At 43.7% G+C, this 20318-nt stretch overlaps 1 protein-coding gene across 1 annotated transcript; it reads left to right on the top strand.

Moving 5' to 3' along the window:
• Window positions 1-12378: 12378 nt before the first annotated feature.
• Window positions 12379-17526, top strand: AGT (angiotensinogen; the record flags this gene model as incomplete). The annotated part of the gene is made up of 4 exons (XM_079550060.1): window positions 12379-13171; window positions 16047-16311; window positions 16914-17058; window positions 17335-17526. The coding sequence occupies 4 exons, from the start codon at window positions 12379-12381 to the stop codon at window positions 17524-17526; spliced, it is 1395 nt and encodes a 464-aa protein (XP_079406186.1).
• Between the last annotated feature and the right edge of the window lie 2792 nt (window positions 17527-20318).

Below are 20318 nucleotides of genomic sequence, written 5' to 3'. Positions count from 1 at the left end.
TGCTAACTTGCAGCTGGACCCAGTGATTCAGCACCTGGTGAGAAGGCCAACCCAGGGAAGCTCAGGTGCATGCAATGTACCTGAATGACCAGAAGAGGTGGAGCCAGGATGCACCCTTTCCGAGACCTCATTTAAGGATTAGCAGTGCAAGTGAGGGTATCTTGCTGGAGTTCTCTGTGTGCTGGAGATCTTCTAAAGGTAAGCAGATTTTCTTCTCTTGTTTCTGCATCTATGGCTGCTGCACCTGGGCTTGTTCTCATTTGCTGTAGCCTAGGGTTGTGATGCTCCACTGTTATTGTGCTGCTTTCCATCACATTATAGTATTATAGACAGACAATAGAAACATGTTGTTATAGTTCAGGGTACTGACAGACAGTATTAGATCCACTAACTTAAAAAGGCTTTGATCCTTAGTCATGCTCGTCCTCTGAGAAAAAGCTGAGTAGATTTTAACACTGGAAAAGGAGGTGAAGGCAGACAGTGAGAGGCTGTGACAGCAGGCTTTGTACGCTTTCACTTGGCACGCTGTTGTAATGGATGTACTGTCATATTAAAGCAGTGTAAAGAGGAGGGCTTGTGACAGGCCTGTGCAATTCCTCCATGCTTGCATTGTCTCAGTGCACAGCAGATTTCCATCCCCCTCTCTCAGCAGGGGTGATAGGGCAGGTCTGTCCTGTCCCTGCAGAGTGAATGCCTGCATAGCTGCGAAGGCACGGTCATCTGAGAGATAGATGTCAGAGTGCATGCAATTAGCTCCCAGTAGGCCTTCTCTGGAAAACCAATAGGCTCTTGTAGTTGTGACTGGGCAGGATGTTAAGTTAACAGTGTAGAGTTCATGTGATGCACAGGCTGGCAATGTCTAGTGAAGCTGAACATTTTTTTTTTTTTCTCTATACACCATGGCTAAACACCCATTCCTTAAAATGGATGGAGCTTTATCTGTTACCTTCAGCCCTATCCAAGGGCTCTAAAACGTACAGAGAACGTGAGCACTAGTTCAATAGCTGCTGCCCACAGACCATCATTCAGGCTTCAAGGGTGTAGGCTGCTATTGGAGCCTTTAGGCAAAGGCTGTGTGAAGCACAGCTCCTGGGAACCACCAGCCCATAGCCAGGAGAGCTTGGACAGGTAGGATTTCACTTTTTCTATTACCGCAGAGGTGATACCTTTTGTTTCTGTTCTCCAGAGCTTTTGAGTGATGAGACTTCATTTCCTCTTTCATCATTAATGCTGTCAGATTAGATTTCCTTGACTTGTTGCCTTTTCATTGAGAAGGCATAAGGTTTGATTTGGATTTCTGTGGCCTTAACTGCCTTTCACGTGAGGAAGACTCTTAGCGCCTCTCTCTTCAGCTGTTAGTCAAGTTGACATAAATGGAACCTAAAAAGCCCAACATAGAAAACAATTATGTCCACTTCTTGCTGGGCTTTGTGCTACAGCTCTGAATTTCAGCCCTCATTTTAAAACATCTGGTATGAGCTTTTCTTAGTCACGCTTATGTAATTCCTTCTCCATCGACACCAGGTGGACCCTGGTCACTCAGGATTTAAAGTTGGTTATTCAAATGACAGCAACCTGATTAAGTCTTTCATAACCTTGTTGTCATTAAACCTCATGTGCTGTCGTCAGTTTAACGTTTCAGGGTTTATCCTCTGACTTGACTGATCCTAGGTTCTCTAGTGCTTGTTGGCTGCTAAGCCCTTCCATTGCTCTATCCTTCTATAAGGGGCTGTTTTTAGGCCAGATGACTTCATTTTGTGCTGTCTCCAGGGGCTTGAGAAACATGATTGGTTTGTCTGGGTCTCTTTATAGCTCTCCCTATATTTGCACTGATTTATGGATAGAATTTACTATGTAGATTGAGGTGCCTCTGTGAAACTGAGCAGCTCTCTGTCCTTGCTTCCTCCTCTGACTTTGCATGAAGTTATATAAAACATCTTTGTTCTGTCTCTGTGATTAGTCTCATTTTAAACTACTTGGTGCTTTTCTGAACTTTGCATTGATTTGAATCCAAATGTCACAGCCACAGTCACATGAAACCACAGTTTCTTATACTTTCCATTACTTTGGCCCATTGTAGTGTGGACTTCTGCCCAGTGTCTTGCAGCCTGGCAGGGTTTGCTCATGCTCCTGCACACATCTTTGCTAACTGGGAGCATGTTACAACTGAAACTGAGACTGGATGAAATTGAGCCCAGCTTGGGGTTAGTTTTTAAAGACTTTTCCTTCAGTTTTCAGCAGTAAGGCAATACAGGCTTTCTCTGGCCTGTTCTCTAGGGAAAACATCCTTCTCTTTTGTTTCCAGTGGCAGAAGAGAGGTAAAGGAAGGGGAGGTCAGGAAGGTCATGCAGAGTTTTAGGGGCTGTGCTGGGACTGCAAGAGCCAGGCCTGAGATCTAGACTGCCCTACTAAATGTCATGGCCAGCCTAGTGGAAAAATTCTTCAGAGCAATGAGAAAAAAGGGTTCTGGAAACCACAGGGAGGGGCTTTAATAACTGCCCTTTGAAAATCCTGTCTGATGTTTGTTTGGTTTTTTTTTTTTTTTTTTTTTTAAGAAAAAATCCCTTGGAGGGACTGAAAGCTATCAGAATCTTATCTAAAGGAGGAGACCAAAATTATATGCTTATACCATTTTGCCCAGCAGAGAGATGCTAGATACCCCTAGGCAGTTGCTTTCTCTGTGTTGAATAGTAGCAGAAGAGGAGTCTGTCCCAAATGCGGTCTTAATGCTCAGATATGCTCACACCACCTGCGGCTCTGCCATCCCTGACTGCTAGCAAGGAGATGCTGACACAGAGCAGATGTATCCTGGGGCTGTGTCATTACCCTGAGTAGGGGTGACACCCAGGGCAGACCCCTGCTGCTACACGCAGGCCCCTTCTCTGCGCTCCCTGCACAAGCCTGGCAGTAGCATTGCTACTTCTCTCTTTGTGCACCCAGAATGAAAGACAAAAGACATCATTCTGTATGCTTTGGTGAGTAATGACAGCATTATCTGTGCTGGCAGCTGCAGTATCAGGCAGCTCTCTAAGTACTTTACCAGGGCAAACAGGCATAGCTATCTGAGCTGCAGGTCCAGGTTTTGTTTGAGCTGAGCCAGCACTGCTGCATTCATACGCTACTTTGAAAGAGGAGTTGTTTAACAAACAAAAGGGTGCTTTTATGATTATTTATTTTTATTCTTTTCTTTTGAGCTGTGAAACACCAAGTGGCAGTGTAGGAGAGGAGCCAGCTGCTGCACTTCCTCAACCCTTTCATCACAGGAAAGCCGCACAGAAACTCGGTTTGTATTGGGAAAATGGATGTCAGAGCATCCACTGGGCTTTTGGGGAGCTTAGGGTTTACAAAGGCTTCCATTAGTGTGTGTTCCAGCACCCTGACCAGAGGCAGTCCTACTTGTTTTCTCACTGAGAGCATCCTGGACCGAATTCACTGAATTCGTTCAGTTCCATCCCCCAGGCAGTAAGCTGAAATCTTATTCTACAGTTAATACTGAAAAGGTGGAACAACAAGGCAAGGTAAAATAAACCCAAAACCACAGCAAACATTTAAGTGCTTGCTTAGGAACCATCCAGTAAAAACAAAAGAGTAGGAAACTCTGCTCTCTGACTGCTTTTTGCCACTTACTGCATCCTCAGAAACTTCAGTCACGAGCTTTCGTTATTTCCTGTAAGAAAACAGCAGTGGGCCTACGTTTAACTTTCATCCCCCTTGCTTCCAGAGCTGTCGGCTGGGCAAAGCGAAAGGTTAATGACATTTCCAAGCGCTGCATGACCGAGGTCCTCCACACGGTGGCAGCTTCGGCTCAGGAGAAAGGAGCGGCGGTAGGCGGCCGGCGGCCGGAGCTGCTGCTCTGCTGTGTCCTGTGCTGTGCTATCCTGCGAGCTTCTGGGCTCCAGGCAGCCCCACTGTGGATGCAAGCAGCTCAATGGGAGCTGGCGCGACTGCAGCAGCTTGTATATGTAGCCTTGCTACATATACAGCCTGCCAACGGAAGCTGTATCGTACCGAATGTCGTTATAAGCTGCAGCAATGCCTGCTGGCGTTGATATGTTTGCAGGTGTTGTATTGTTAAGTGAGCTTTGGAGATAGGTGTGCACCAGCAGAAAGGTCATCTGCAAGAGAAGAGGAGATGCAGAGTTGGTGGTGCTGCTGGGAGCAGCCCCCTCCATCATGCAGCAGGGCTTGTGGCACTGCTAGAGCACCTTGGGAACATGGTGCCCCATGCATCGTTTTGGGGAGACCTTAGCTACTTGAGTCAGCCCCACAGCTGCCCACTCACAATGCGTGTGCCCAGGTATAGACAATGAAGCTGTGAGGGATCTGGAGAACAAGTCTTACAGGGAGCAGCAGAAGGAACTGGGGTTATTTAGTCTGTAGAAGAGGAGACTCAGAGGCTTTATTGCTCTTTATCTGAAATGAGGTCATAGCAAGGTTGGGGGGTTGGTCTCTTCCCCTAGTCTGACTGGTAGAATGAGAAGCAATGGCCTCAAGTTGTACCAGAGGAGATCTGGATTGGATATTAGGACTCAGAAAGAGTGGTGAGGCACTGACGCAGGCTGCCCAGGGAAGTGCATTGTGTCACCGTTCCTGGAAGTGTTGAAGAACTGTGTAGATGTGGCATGAGGGATGTAGTAGGCATGGTGGGTTGATGGTTGGACTAGGTGATGTTACTGGTCTTTCAATGATTTTATGATTCTATAACCAAGTCGAGCACAGCACTGATTCAGTTTTCATGCTGAAAAATTGGCATTAGGGTTAACCTTTGCTCACATGGTCCCTGGGTTTAGTTGTGCTTCTCTTCACTGTGAGAATCAGCATCAGCAGCAGGATAATCTCTTTCATCATCTGCACTTTGAATGCTATTATTGAGAAGCATTTTTGCAATCCTCTTTACACAAAAAATTGGGCAAGTGCTGAGTACATCCCTCATGTTCACCAGCTGCTTTCACAGAAAAGTGTGTCCTGCCAACAAGGGCAGAAGTCAGGTGTACAGAGAGAACATGGGAAAATAAAAATTACATACAAAGCTTTTCCTTATCAAAGTGTTATTAAAATAGTCCAAAAAAAAATTACTTTGCACAGCCTTTCCCTATCAGAGATAAGGAAAAACAAACAAAAAAATGGCAACTTGCCATAGTTGTCACAGAATGGGGGAAGGCTGGTTTATTGTCATGCAGAAACCTACCTGGCCTATAGCAGGTCTGTACTACCTGACTCCTCCCTACTTATTTACTCTGGGAAAATTCAATGAGTACTTTGTGTGCAGTGGAAGTGAGAACAGACCCTGAAAGTCTGGCAGGAGATAGAGAATCAAATTTCAGACCTCATGGCAGTGAATCTGCCAGTAGTTAATACAAGTGCTTTGACTAAGCAAGAAAAGAAAAAATCCCCTTAAAGTGGCTAACTGATATTAGGAGCCTAGACACTGTTCTTGCACACTGTTCACGTTTCCCTGGGCTTATTGGTGTTTTTTTTTTTTTCTTTTTGAAAAGGCAACAGTGTGCTCCTAAATGTGCTGTACAAAGGAGCACTGCCCAGCTGGGGTCAGGTTTGCTGGGTGTGATGGTTCATTGACATAGTGACACTGAAATAGTATTTCTATTTCTGCAGAATGAGCCAGGTTAAGCTGACCTTAGCTCAGAAATTTCTATTTCCATCATAGGCAGTAGACAGGCACTTAGAGAGGAGTCTGTGAAGTGCTACGTGGATCTAAAACTCGTGACGGCATATTGTGTGGCATCTCCTGAGTTAGCACCTGAACTATCATGTTCTGCATCTTCTGATAACTGTGCCCTTAGTGATTTCATGTAAAATTTTGCTTCAGTTAAACACTTTCAGTTTCTACAGCGTCCTGTGGCTGTGTCTTCTGCAGCTTGTGTATGAAGCAGGACACTTCCTTTCTTTTACATTTTCTGCCTGTAATTTTACTGAGAACTTGCTAATTATGGCAAAACGGAGTCAACATTTGGTGTGTGACTTCAATATTTTGCATTTTCTCTCCCAATCCCAGTGGTTATTCTTCCAAACCAAAATGCCATGTTCTCCCCAGGCACTTGGTTGCTCTACAAAGATTATACTGGGGGTTTCACAAAATCTCTTCCTTCCAGCATCGTGCATGCCTGCCATCTCGCAGCAATCACTACACCTATCCTTAAAGCAGTATTTCCTGTCCGCTTCTTGGCAAGTCCTCCCACACAGGCTTCCTCTTTCTCTTTCCTGTCATTTTTTTGTAGTTTGTCCCCTCCTTGTCCAGACCTGATGTGATGTTCCTTTTTCAAAACAAAAGGGAGAGAAGAGTTATGAATGTTGATGGTGAATAGAGATTTGTGATTGCCAACCAAAGTCCACAAGTTGTACAGATAAACTCTTTTGGTCCTGCTTTCTATTCAAGGTAAATCAGTCTTAAAGAAAGATACTCTACAATTTAGTAACATGTGTACATAGTCACGTATCATACACTCTGAGTTAACCCTATGTGAATTCATAATCAATGCAGGCCAGAAGTGTCAACTCAGTCTATGAAGAGCTTGTATTGATGTTCTTAGCACTGCCTTTGGGCTGAGTCTGAGCACATCATTCCTTATCCTCTCTCCAGAGTGACTTCTCCATAAATCCCATCCTAACTTCACAGGTGACTATTGGGATGCTGTCCTAGTAGTATGTCTGGCCCCTTTGAGTTCAGGTCTCAGAGTGAATTATGGAAGACTGGAAAACAAAGGGAAAAAAAAAATTTAAAAAAAAAAAATTTACTACTATCTCTGCACAAAGTGCTGAATTTTATACGGCCCTTCCCGGAACTCGGATCAATGGGTGCTTCAGCAGAACGGAGACAAGGTGTTCTTCAGCAAAAGAATTGCTGGCTTGCTGATCAATTGAAGTTTGGTGTTGGGCAAAAATATTTTTTTCCTATTGAAGACCTAATTACTCACTTCCGGCTAGAAGATCAGTATTACTCTACTGGGGTTAAAAATTCTGAACCATATCTGGCAGTTTTTACATAAGTAAGCAGTGGCAGGAACACACCCCAGAAGTTTTCTTGGGCAATAAAACTATCTGCTATTTGCACTTCAGAAGAGAAAGGCTGGTAAAGGGATTTCTTTTTAATGGAGCAAAGGAGATGAGGAAGGCTGCAATCAGAGCAGTGACTGCAGTATCAGCAGGAGCAGATTCTCAGCCACTCTCTGCTTCCTTTCTGGAGAAGGCAGCTGTGACCATGAATAACAAACAGGAAAAACAGAGGCAGGTTTTTTTTGTTTTTTTTTTTTTAAATAAAAGTAGGGCAAGGGGAGGGATGAGAAGCTTGGGCTTGCTTATGTAAGGGTGAGTACAAAAGGGAGTTCCAAGACCCCCTCCAGAGATCAGGAGGAGTGAAGCAAAAGAAGGGCAGGAACTTCTTCGTTGAACAGCAAGCTTGAGAGGTTTGTGCTTCTTTATACCTTTATTGTGGGTATTGAAAGATGAGAGCTGCAACAGAAAATCGGGGCTTTCTTTGTACAGGCAATGATTTTAGGAGGGATCTTGCTTCTATGTTCTTGAATCCCTAGCTGCTGGAAAGCCCTGGGGAACTGGTGGAATTGCTGTCTTTGGAGGCTTTCAAGAAAAGGCAGGTATGGCACCTAGGGATGTGGCTTACTAGGTGGGCATGGTGGTGATGGTTTGACAGCTGGATGAGATGACCTAAGCGGTCTTTTCCAGCCTTATGATTGTATGAAAGTTTTTCAACCATTGTTTTCCCAGTGCAATTCTTCTGCCACGGTTCTCTTCAGGGACAAGAGTCATCACAGCTGACAGGCAGGATACTTTTTCTCTGGCAGAGTGGTCAGGTGTTGGAACAGGCTGCCCAGGAAGGTGGTGGAGTTACCGTCCTTGAAGGTGTTCTAGAAATGTTTAGGTGTTGTACTGAGGGATGTAGTTTAGTGAGAATATTGGTGAGTTGTGGACAGTTGAATTGGGTAATCTTTGAGGTCTTTTTCAACCGTGGTGATTCTGTGATAGAGACTGTCATCCTGCTGAAGTCTAGCTTTTCAAGCACAGCATCGTTCCTAAAATGATGGCAGCTCAACAAAATTAAGCCTGACAAAAGCGTCTGCGTATAGTAATTGGGATAATGCTTGTGCTCTCTACCTTAAAAAGAGCTCAGAAGTGAAATGAAAACCTGTAATTAAGTCATACTAGGAAAAAACATGTTCCCAGTTGTGATAATGCATACTGTCTATAATCTTAGAGTATCTTCTTTTACTATAAAATGAAAAAGTAAATGTCAGAGATCTAAGAAATACACTACTGAATGATGCGTAATTGTAGGGGAATGCTAATTGAATGAGCATAAGGGACTGGCAAATTTGGTGGGATTTGTGTCTGAGCTTTGCACTGGGGCATAAACATGGGCAGAAATCAAAGTCTTTACCACCATAAGGCACAGTTCCCACCATGCTGTTGAGAACTGTGCCTACAGACAGCAAAAGGAGAGTGTGATTCACTGCAGGAGCTGCAATGTGATGTGGTTACAGCCTACAGGGCAGCTGGAAGCTGGGATTACCCAGGCTGCTCCCTCTGGGTGCTACAACAGCATTTCTGTATCACGTGTGAGGCAAAATGACTTAAGAAAAAAAAAAAGTACAGTAGCTAAGGGTTAGATGATTTCCCATCCAGTACATAACATCCACAATAAATACGTAAGTCTGGCAGCTTATTACTGAGCAACCCTCATTAAGGATACTTTTCAGTTTTACAGAGCACAAGGTGCCCTTTGCTGAAACAGCCCAGACTTCAGTGTTCTTGATACTGAGAACTTCAGATGGAGCTTGCATTTTCTCTGTGCGCAGGCCTGACTCGGTAGGATGCAGCAGGCTGGCTGTGGTCCATGGGCATGGTGCAGCCCAGCTCAGAACATGCTGCTAGGCCCAATGCCTCCTGCAGGCCTGACTGCTTTGGTAACATATGCACCTTCACTGGCCCTGGGGAATGGAAGGCTAAAAAAGGAGATTGCAATCTGAGACCCAGCTCTGTCTCTTCAGCGTTTAGCTGAACACAATGCATTCTTAATGCAAGAGCTGCTTCTCCCATTGCTTGGATGTATGGCTGGGCTCCATGCATCTTATAGCCATTTGGAGATGGTGCAGATGCACAGGGCTTGTTCTGCAGCCAGATGCTCCTTCGATTCAGATGGAGAAAACACGTTAAATATTTCAAGCTGTTTGTTTAGGCCTTGTTGCATGACAGCATGCCATATGTGGCTATGCTCAGGACTGTTTTCAAACCTCATTACAGCTTAAGTAGTGAAACTGTTCAAATGAAAAGCAGTGCTGCAGAGATGGACATTTTCCATCCCTCCATCAGGGCTCAGATGTCACTGACAGACCCTTCAGTTTCACCACTTCCAACAGCCCAAACTCATCTAAAACTTTGTTCAGTCTTTCTTGGCTTGCTTCTTGAAGTCCTCATGTGACTGAACTCTATAGCACAAATTGGGCCTGACTGGCTCTTTAAAACTGAGACCCTAGGATGTTGTCAGTTCTATTCCCATTAAGGCCATAGGATTTAAATTGCTGACTATAATGATGGTGCTGAATGAGACCATCTATGTCACCCCCAGTTTAATTTACCACTTACTTGCATAAAGAGGAAGAGGGGCTATACAGGGGAGTAGGTCTCTTCCAACCCTAGCAATACTATGACTCTAGGCCAAAGCTGGAGGTTTGCTTCCAAAGCAGCAGAAAGATCTCTGAATCCCTCTCTTTTTTTCTAAGTAGGACTGTTGGAAGTTGAGACTAGGAGAGGTGAATTCTGTTACCTGGATCTGGTGTCCTAATCCCTTCTAGTTTTCATCCTCTTCTTTCCAGCACGTTTGCTTTGAAAAGGAAAATGAATAAACTGTTGATGTTATGGATAGATTAAGAGGATAAAAATTGAAATATCCCACTCACTGATGTGTCACAATCACACTGACAAGCCACAAGTTAGAGATTCTTATCCAAGAAGAAAAATATCTGATCTGACTACAAAAACTGCAGGCACAAGGAAATCTGCATTTATTTGAGTCTAGCACAAAAATGAGCAGAGTTATTTTCAGGTCCTATAATCAGTTCTCCTGCATAACAAAACATCGGTGTCCATCTTAGTCAATGTGTAACAGCAGGCTACACAAATGAGCTGGGTCGGGTTAAAGGTTGTGTATTGATCTCTAGGGTTTTTTGTGCATTGTCCAGTGTTAAATTGCACTCGTTTCATTGGGTCCTTTCTGGTCTGATTTAACTTTCTTCAGCCTTCCCACCCATGAGGTAGCTTTGTGCAATGCTACTGGAGACATTTGGGAAGGCCCCCAAATTGGGAAGGGCATAAATGCCCCTGCAGCCACCACACACTGCTCAAAAGGAACCACAAGGAGTCTGCCCCAGAGGGCAGGGCATCTGTGGGGGACAGCAGCACGGACACTAAGCACACACGGTGAGTTTGCTCTGAATGCCAGTTGTTCGGCTCAAGTTTTCTTCCTTTTCTGAAAGGCTCTGTGTGGATTTACTTAGGGAAATACAGCATGTTTGCTTTGCACAGATCAGGTTGTTTAAGTGGCAGCAGCGAGAACTGCCCTCCTGCTGTTTCTGCCTGTGAGAGTTGGTGTGGTGGCTCTGGGGGAAGCAATCTGCCAGCACCAGCTGCTGTGAGGATGAAGGCAGAGAGTGGAGGGAATAGCAGAACCAGCTACTGCTGCCGATGTGTTGATTTAGAAGATAGGATGGGATTAACTACAACAGCAGAAATTCCTTTTGTAAGCCAACCTGTTAGACGTGTCTACAGCCTGGCAATGTGAATGCATGTTAACAGGCGCTTACCTAGTGAGGTGTCTGTCTAATTACCAAGTGTCTATTCCTCTCAGGTTTTGCGTTTGCAAGAGGGTGGTGATACTGCATACCCGAGCATTATTAGGCATGAAACACCTGGAGATCCCTGAGCAAAACGAATATTGTTATACCTTGTAAATCAGGTGGGGTGTCAGCTCTCGAATGGCTGGATTCAATCCATAGCGCTTCCACTCTATGTAAATTAAAGCGTTAGTGAGACAGACATTGCACTGTGTCTTCCTAAAAGTGTGAAGCTACCAGGCTGGCACTACTTGGAGACTGGCACCACTCAAAAACTGGAGGAAGAAGGTGGAGATCAGAGCTTGGTTAGCGTTTCGCTTGTTCAACAAACTCTGCAGAGACTGGAAAGGGCAATAAGAAGGTGAAAAGAGTTGAAACAAACAAGATATGACTAGTGGTGTAAAAATGTAGTCCTGAATAACAGCATTATGGCCCATAACAAGCATTACTCTCACAGAAGAGTAATGTCTTACGCATTTGGATTTCAACTATGTGAATCTGAAGTTGTAGAGTATAAACCCAAGGAAGGTGCAGCAGAGTTATTAGTTATTTAAAAAAAATGATACAGGAGAAGTGAGAATTACAAATACAGAGAAGTTGTTAGTGTGTTTATGTATACAAGTGTATGTGGATATGTATGTGCACGCATACATGTTGTGCCTTTCTTGTAACCTATATGCATCTGATCCCTTGTGCTAAAACACTGGTAATGTCCATGTTCAGGAGAAGTCTCCATTTCTAGTCAGGAAAAACAAGAGCGGCAGGAAACCTTTTACTGGAGAAAAGGATTACTTGTGCAATAGAGAAAAACTGAGTTTATCTTTCTTAATCCTGTTTTTAAGTGACAAAAGTGCTATGAAGATAAATACTTGGTTTCAGTGGCAACACACTTGTGTAAGAGAGCCTTGAGGCAGTTTGTCTAGAAGCTAGAATGAATGTTTGCACTGGGCTGTGGAAATATGAAGTGCTTTGTTAGTGCCATGCACTACACTGACTTGACATACAGAGCAGGAGAGCTCAGTGGTGGGACCTTAAGAGAACTGGTTTTCAAACCCACTTCCCCTGTAACAGCAGGCAAATCGCTTAGCTTGTCCTCCTGTCAGCAAGATTTAGTGCAGCAGTATGCAGACAGATCTTTGACTAGGTCCCAGGAGCAACATAGCTGCATTGTTATAATGTTCTGAAAGAACTAGCAGTCTTGTTTGCAAGCCTAGCTCATTGAGATCTGCAGCCCTGTTTCTTCCAGTGCACAGTCTTCAGGTTGTGACAGTGGGTAATGTAGTCAGATCCACATTTAGCATTTTCCCATCTGCAGCCACTGAATCTGGTGGTCACTCCACCCTGGCCTTTTTGTTGAGCAGACAGTGTAGGCAGCACTAGACACTGCTTCCTGCCTTTGTAACACACAAAGTGCGAGCACCTCACCATAAAGGAAACAATATTTATAACAGGCTGATCAGTCTTCTTTCCTCCCTGCTTTTTCTTTCAGCAAATGCTGTGGAAGTGGTTTTTCAACATGAAGCTGGCAGCAGACCTTCTCTGTTTGCTCCTGTGCTTCACTGCAGTGGGTTGCGATCGGGTCTATGTCCACCCTTTCAGTTTGAATGCTATCAATGAGAGTGCCTGTGAGGAGCTGGAACACTTGGCCCAGGAAGGAAAGAAAACATTTGTGCCTGCCTCCATTGAATCCCAAACCACGCCTGCCTATGAAGAGGATGTGAAGAATGAAGTCAGGCTAGATTCCCCTAGCCTAACTGTCCGTGGAAGGCAGAAACTGATCTACCTGAAGGACTTTGTGCATGTCCTCGGCATGCGATTTTACAGTTTGCAGAGGGAAGCACGGCAAGGCCAAAATGTCCTGTTGTCCCCTACCAGTCTCTATGGCTCCTTGGCGTCTTTCTACTTGGGTGCATCCAATCAGACAGCTGCTGATTTGCAGGGTTTGCTGGGATTTGTTCCCCCCTCTGGAGACTTCGATTGCACCTCCAGGGTGGATGGGCACAAGCTCCTTGCAAGCCTGAGGACTATCGAAAACCTTGTCAAAACCCAGGATGAGGATCTGCTCTTTTCCAAGATGTTCTGCCTCTTCTCTGCCCCTGGCATACCTTTATCCCAACAGTTTGTGCATAACTTGCTCCGCTTTGCTGATGCTTTTTACACACGAGCTGTGGACTTTACAAACCCAAGTGAGGCAACAAAACAAATAAATGCCTTTGTGGAGGCCAAAAGCAAAGGCCAAAGCAAGCACATACTGACAGACCTCAACCCGACTACTGACTTAGTGTTCGCAGTGGATGTTCGCATGGCAGGTGAGAGGGAGGCAAGTACTTATGTTGAGGCAGGCTGGGGGGAAGAAAGGTTAGCTACTATGCTTCCCAGGGTAGAAACAAGGCCAAGAGGTGAGAGAGAAGAGCTCACTTGCATAGGAACCTTGAGCACTGCTCCATGCAGTGTCCTGTTCCTGGGGTTCTGCCCACATGCCACCTCCTCTCAGCCAGCCTCAAGATAGCCAGGGCAATGGAGAAGAAGTGGAGGGGGTGGCATCAGGGGACTTTTCCTAGACCAGGCAGCTAAGGTGAAGAAGGGCTTGGGAAGGTGAATAATAGAGTGCTATGCATGATTTCTTACAAAAAAGTATCTAAATGTCCTGAGGGGCTTTGGGCAAAAGTCATCTGGAAAATAGGTTTAAAGCAAACAAAAACAATACCTTTCCACAGGCTAAAGGAAATATCAAGGTCAGAAAGTAAGCTACCAGTTAAGGAAGCTGGGAGAATATCCAAAAACTAGAAATAGGGCAATCTCATAATTATGTGGTGTTATTCCATTGCTGATGTGCCAGAACTCCCTCTGTTTTGCATCTAAGAGCGTAGTTGGTTTTCAGCATCCTAATGCCTGAATGCAGTATCAGAGATGGCAAATTTTTGGGCAATCTGTGTACCAGTGACCGTATTTCAGAAAATTTGCAGTGAATCATAAGTTTCTAAGTGGGCTTCTACTGCTAGCACTGGAGCTCTGGTGTTCATAAAATGCTTTTGTACCTTTATCTTCTCAACTGCAAACTTGATTTCAGATTTCCTTTGCCTTTCATGAGTGCTGTCAGAGGATGCTCTGTAATGCTCATTAACTGATCCCAAATTCTGTAGAAGAGGTGTGACAGACCATCACCTTTTAGTCAATGTGAGGTTTACCATAGAGATAGCACTACAAAAATAATTTTTGTATTGAAGATCACACAGTCATAAGAACAGAATTTTCTTTTAACAGAGAAACTTTTCTTCTTCTATATAGGAAACCTGTAATTTTATTCGCTTAGCAGCACGTGTTTGAAGCTCTGAATGGTACTAGGTCAGCTGTTCTGCCTCCTCTTTCAAAACAATGCACTTGAGATGCTGCATTCTCCACCTGTGGGCTGGAGAATATTGGCTTAAGGATGAAATAATTAGATAAGTAACTTTTTATTAATAAACATGGGAAATGGATGGCAGCTTTGGCTTGGCCATTTGACTATGGAGGGACAACCATGACAGCTTATGCTGTCTTGTTCCATGTTCTGCCTCGTAGCTGCAGGAAGAAAAAAATAAATAAATAAACCCCAATATTTTGCTCTGACACATATTATAGAGGTTTATGAAACGCTTCCAAGAGCCAAAGGATTGATAGAATGATGTGGCAGAAATCTGAAGGCTAAATTTCCTCAAATAGTCTCAAGTGCTGCTCACTTCTCACAGTTGTTTTCACATTTATAGACTTACTGCTGAGCAGGAACTGCTATTCAGAATCCAGCAGGGAACATTAAGTGCAAATCTTACTGATTCAACTTTTTTTTTTTTTTTTGAGGTTGCAAAATAATTACCAACCAGTGAGTGAAGACACTGCAGTTGCATACCTGATTTTAAACCCACTGGCATTTAGCAAAACAGCGTACAACGAAATGGTGATATTCCCAAGCAGCACCCTTGCTTCAGAGGGCAGACTTTCTGCATCCAAAGTCACATTAAATGCTCCAGAAGCAATCAGCTTCCTGGTATGTTGTGTTAAGCCTTTCTGGAAGCTCCTTTCATTTAATGGGAATGCAGAAACTGCCTGGAGCTAATCCAAGGTCTATGCCCTCAGGCATTCACCCTTGCCAGAGGGCAGTGCTGCTTCGGGGAAAGGAGTGAGAAACACCAGTAGGCAGCCTACTGATCACTTGCTGCCTCACAAAGAGTTGAACATCACTTTATTTTCCCTTCCTCAAGACCAGGTTAGGTTTTTAAAAATCAGTTACTATCCCAATTTAATGCATTTAACCTGAAATTTCAGTTCTATTCATTTCTCTTTTAATTCTGTTCTTGGCTTCTGCTCTCCTGGGCCTAAGTTTGGCAAGGTTACAGATGCTGTGAAAGTGGCTCGTTACTGCTTTTGGGTGCTTTCTCTTTCTCCTGAGATGTGGAAAAAAAAAAAACCACAGCAACTCTCTTCTGTTATTTTGTTGTGTTCGTAGAATGGCTTAGTTTGGAACAGAGCCTAAAGCCTTCCCAGTTTCAGCCCCCTGCCATGGGCAGGGCTGCCACCCACCAGCTCAGGCTGCCCAGGGCTCTATCCAACCTGGCTGAGAGCCTCCAGGGATGGGGCACCCACAGCTTTTCTGAGCAGCTGTGTCAGTGCCTTGCCTGCCTTGCATCTGCCTTCCTGGCTGCCTCAGCTGCGAGAGGGCACTGCATGAGAGCTGCCCTGGCAGATGGGTTCAAAATATGCAGCTGTTGTGCACAGTCATCACAGCTGCATGGGAGATGTAGAAGGAATCCATGTCTTCTGCATCTCACTATAAGCCATTCAAGAACTGCTTAGCAGCTTGGGAGGAAGTAAACAACTGAGCAGGCAGAAATCTCAGCCAGCTTTGTAGCCCTTTCTGGTTGCAAAAAGTGGTGTAGACACAGCAGTTTTGATCAGTCTTGATAGCATTTCAGAACCTGTGCTGTGAGTCTGTCCCAGCCTCTGCCTGATGCTAACAAAAGGCATATTAAGGTAGGTTACACAAGCTTACAGTAGCTAAATGCAATTGTACATGTGCAATCCTTGTCATAGACAGTGTGTTATAAACAAACATATACCCCAGTTAAGGGGCAGAGGGGAGAATGAAAAAGAAGAATCAATTTAAAATTTTTTGATGTTTTTTTTTTTGTTTGTTTGTTTGTTTTTTAGTGAATGCTAAGAAAGCCTCTCGGATGAAAGAGCCTCAAGAGTTCTGGGTTGATTCAAACAGGGCAGTCTCAGTCCCCATGCTGTCAGTAACTGGGACGTTCAAGTACATGACCGACACCAGTGAGACCTTTTCTGCAACTGAAGTCCCTGTTGGCAAGAACATTCTGCTGGTGCTGCTGCAGCCCATCAATGGCAATGACCTGGACAAAGTAGAGGCTGAGCTTCCCTTGCAGTCATCAGCCTGGCTTGAAAATCTGTCCCCAAGGTATATTTTGGACACCATACGATTTCCTGTAAGAATGAATGGGTGAGGGTGTGCAGTGCAGCTCTGCCTACTTCCTGCTCTACAGCGAGGTTTGGATCCTGCCACTGAGAATGTAGCATTTAATGCAGAGATGCACAGAAACCCAGGGATGCCACACTATTAGTAGAAAAAACTTCCACTGTGTGGCAACTGACAGATCTATACAATGTGAAATGCGTTACAACAGATACGTGATGACAGAAGGACAGGCAAAATAGAAAGGTGCTATAAAGGAAGGGAAGAAGATTGCTGACCCGTATCAGAAGATTCCAGGTTCACAGGGGAAAGTTTCACCAAGGAGGGATCCCCAACCAGAGATTTTTTCCCCTATGGGGGAAGCCCTTAAATGAGGCCTAAGAGAGGTGCAGCCACACCTTCTGGTCACACAGCTGAAGTGCCTTCACCTGTGCTTCCAGGGCTGACCAGGTCCATCCTCCAGGTGCTCTATCAGTGGTTCAGGTCCTGACTCTACAGCTGCCCAAAAACTACCCAAACACTCTGCTCTGATACTACAGGATACACTCATTTATTTTTTTTTTTTTTACTTTTTTTTTCCCCTCCAGAAAAATTAAATTAACTTTGCCTGAGTTAAGAATAGAAGACAGCTGTGATCTACAAGAATTTCTTGCAGATATGAAACTGCCTGCACTGTTGGGGAAGGAGGCAGATCTCAGTAAAATAAGCAACACCCACCTCACTGTTGGAAAGGTACAGTACACATCACTGGTGTTCAACAAAATATGCCTCCTATAGCTGTATAACTTCAGAATCATAGAATTATTAAGGTTGGGAAAGATCACTAAAATCATCCAGTCCAACTGTCAACCCAAGCTTTTTTCTCATTATGGAATAAATATTTCAATGGCTTATTTAACATCCATGAGCCTGGTGGTTATGGCTGATCCAAGTAACTGATTATTGCATGTGCTTTTTTATTTACTTAAATTCTTATCATATCCTGATGACTCACCTTTTGCATTACAGATAATGAACAAAGCCTTTTTCAAACTGAGCAGCGATGGAACACATCAACCAGAAGACACCACAGCACAGGAAAAAGATTCAGTGCCACAGGAAGTAATGCTGAACAAACCATTTCTTTTAGCAGTCTTTGAAGCAAAGTCAAGGGCAATGCTTTTCCTTGGTAGAGTAACAAACCCCCTGCAGGAGGTTTAAATGCAAGCAGCAAGGAAGAGGGGAGAAGAAAAAAGATGCACATTTCCCATCACCTTTTTGTACTAATAAGCTGTTTTTATGATCATGTTGTGTGCTCTACCCTACTTGTAGGTCAAGGGGAAAGGGTTTGAAATACAGCTTTTTAAAAGCTAAAAAAAAAAATTACAACATCACATCTTTTGTTTCATACAAACCACCCAGTTCCCTTCTTTCCTTCTCCCCCTCTTGTCTTCCTCTGCTCCACCGTTTTTCAAGGCAGTGGGGATAAAACAGTAATCAGCAAGTCAACTTACACTGTTATTTTATAAGTGCAAATGCCATTTACTACAGAAAGGTAGGAAAAAGGATCAGTTTTGCAAGACATCTCTCCTATTTTTCAAATTATCCCCAGGGACTTCTAGCTTGATCAGCAGTATTTGCCTTTAAAATGCTGCCAACAGCATGGGAAGGCTTTACTTGTACCACTGAGACAAGATTTTGCCTTGCAAGCAAAAACACGGTTGTAGGAAGTTTCTTCTTTCTGCAGCCTAGATGGACACATTTATTTCTCAACTCCATGGAAAAACTAAAAATAGGGCTGCTAGCATTAATGAATTGCTGCAGATGAATTCTCATAGCCTGACAGCAGTTTCTCCGATTATTTAGAAAAAAAGAAAGAGGCCCACTTACTATTCCAATACAATTTCATTACTTAGAATATTTACTGATCTGAGATGCATTTATTATGGTCTTATGGTTAGAGGTAAGATCTGTAAGCCTTAACACATCCAAACTATATTTTCTGAGGGGGGAGGGGGGGGGGAAGAACATTATAGTATTAGTGGCAGTAATCTATACTAATGTCTATACTAATGGTGGGTGTGCTGCTATGTGTTAATAAAATGGTTTTAACAGTCCAAATTTCAGCAGTCACAGAACTTGGGAACGTTAAACTGGAACAACAGATTATTAAGACTTGAATCCTGAATGAGAAAGGGAGAAACTGGGAGTGAAATGTTGGTACTGCAAAAGCCTGCAAGAGCTTTTCCCTTTGATTTTATTGGCACACAGACTTCCACCGCACATTTTTAGATTTGCCTTTGGAGCTGATGGCATTCAGACAGTAACTGCAAACCCCTCTGCAGTACGATACCAGATGTATTCCACAGAGAGCAGTATCTTACTGTCATCCACAGCGGTACAGATTTCTATCTTGCCCAAAACCACTCATGTCAGCAGCTAGCTATTGGTGCTACAGATACACAGTGGATTCTTCTACTTAATAAAAAAGACTATTAATAGCACAACTCACTCTTGTGAATACTAGGATTTCAAATGCTATAATATCCATGCATTTATCTAATTATTCTGTATGTATTCCTGATGCTTTAACATATAAATACTGTGCTTGCAATATACACAGCAGCAATTAACTATGAATTTGCAGAACAAGAAAGCTACAAATAAAACCGACTTCTAATTGCTTTGCCACAGTTCAGTTGGGTTTATGCCTGTAACAACTAGATCTCTTGTTCCAACTTTTGAAATTTGCTCTAAATCAGATTTATGTTTTACAAGACAGTAAGTTGCAAATTAGTGCCAACACTATAGCTGTAAGCATGAAACAGACAGCTTCCAAGTATTCATAAAGGCTCGATTAAGTTATTCCACTTATTCATTGAAGCCAGAAGGTACAATCAACCGCAAATAAAACTGCAGATCATAAAAGTTTCCATTTTTACCATGAAGATGGGAATGTAATGTAAGGGAGTCCCTGGCAATGATGCCATTAAGTTCTAGGACAAAACCATTATTTGTAGTTGGAGACTACAACATACTAAAGGACTCCGTGCACTGCTCAGTATTACAGAGAAGAGAAACAAGGAAAATACTGGCAGTAGAAAGCAGCTGTCCATTGACACCTTGAGGACGAACAGGAAGAAAGTAGATGCATCCAGCTGGATGCCTAAGTCTGAGAGTCCAAATGGATTCATCCTAGGGAACTCACAGCTGGCTGATGTTATTGTAAGACCTATTTTTCAACGGTCTTGTGAATCTGGAGGGGTCTCAGCTGATTAGGAGCTGGCAAATGCAGTCCCAGGTTTCAAGAATTACAAGAAAGAAGAGCCTGCTAATTACAAGCCAGAAAATTACTCTGGGAGTTATTGAAAAACATCTGAAAAACAATGCAGTCTTTGTTCACCATCAACATAGAATCATGAGAAATTGTTTAATGAACTTATATCTCCTTTTATGACACAATTACCTACTCAGTTGACCAAAAGAGGCCACCTGATTTAATCTTTTTGTATTCCAGCAGAGCTTTCCATGGTGTTGCTCACAGCTTTCAAATGGAAAAGATGTACAGCACATAGCTAGACAAAAACATCATAGTATGATGGGTGAACAATTGGTTGGCAGGTTGGGCTGAAAGGGTAATAGTAGATGGGGTTGCATCAGGCTAGTGCCCAGTCACTGTTAAGGTTCTCCAGGGCTCTGTTTTAGGTCTAATTCTCTTCCGCATTTTCATCAATTGCTTGGACCATAGGACTTGAAGGCAAAGTAAGCAACTCTGAGGACAACACTAAATTGGGAGGAGCTGCTGACTCCTGTAAAGCATTGCAGAGACATCCTGAAAAACTAGAGAGCTGGACAATCACCAGCTGCATTAAGTTTAACAAGAACTCCTGCTTCTGCACCTGGGATTGGGCAAGCCCTGGTATATGTACAGCCTTGGGGAAGAGAGGCTGGAGAGCAGCCCCATAGAAAGGGATCAGGGGGTTCTATGTGGAAGAGAGAAGTTCTGGAGTCCG

The sequence above is a fragment of the Tetrao urogallus genome (genome assembly GCF_951394365.1).
Source record: "Tetrao urogallus genome assembly, chromosome: 2".
In the NCBI taxonomy this organism is placed as follows: Eukaryota; Metazoa; Chordata; class Aves; order Galliformes; family Phasianidae; genus Tetrao; species Tetrao urogallus.
The sequence above is the reverse complement of the archived record's forward strand: the minus strand, read 5'-3'. Positions and strand labels throughout refer to the sequence as shown.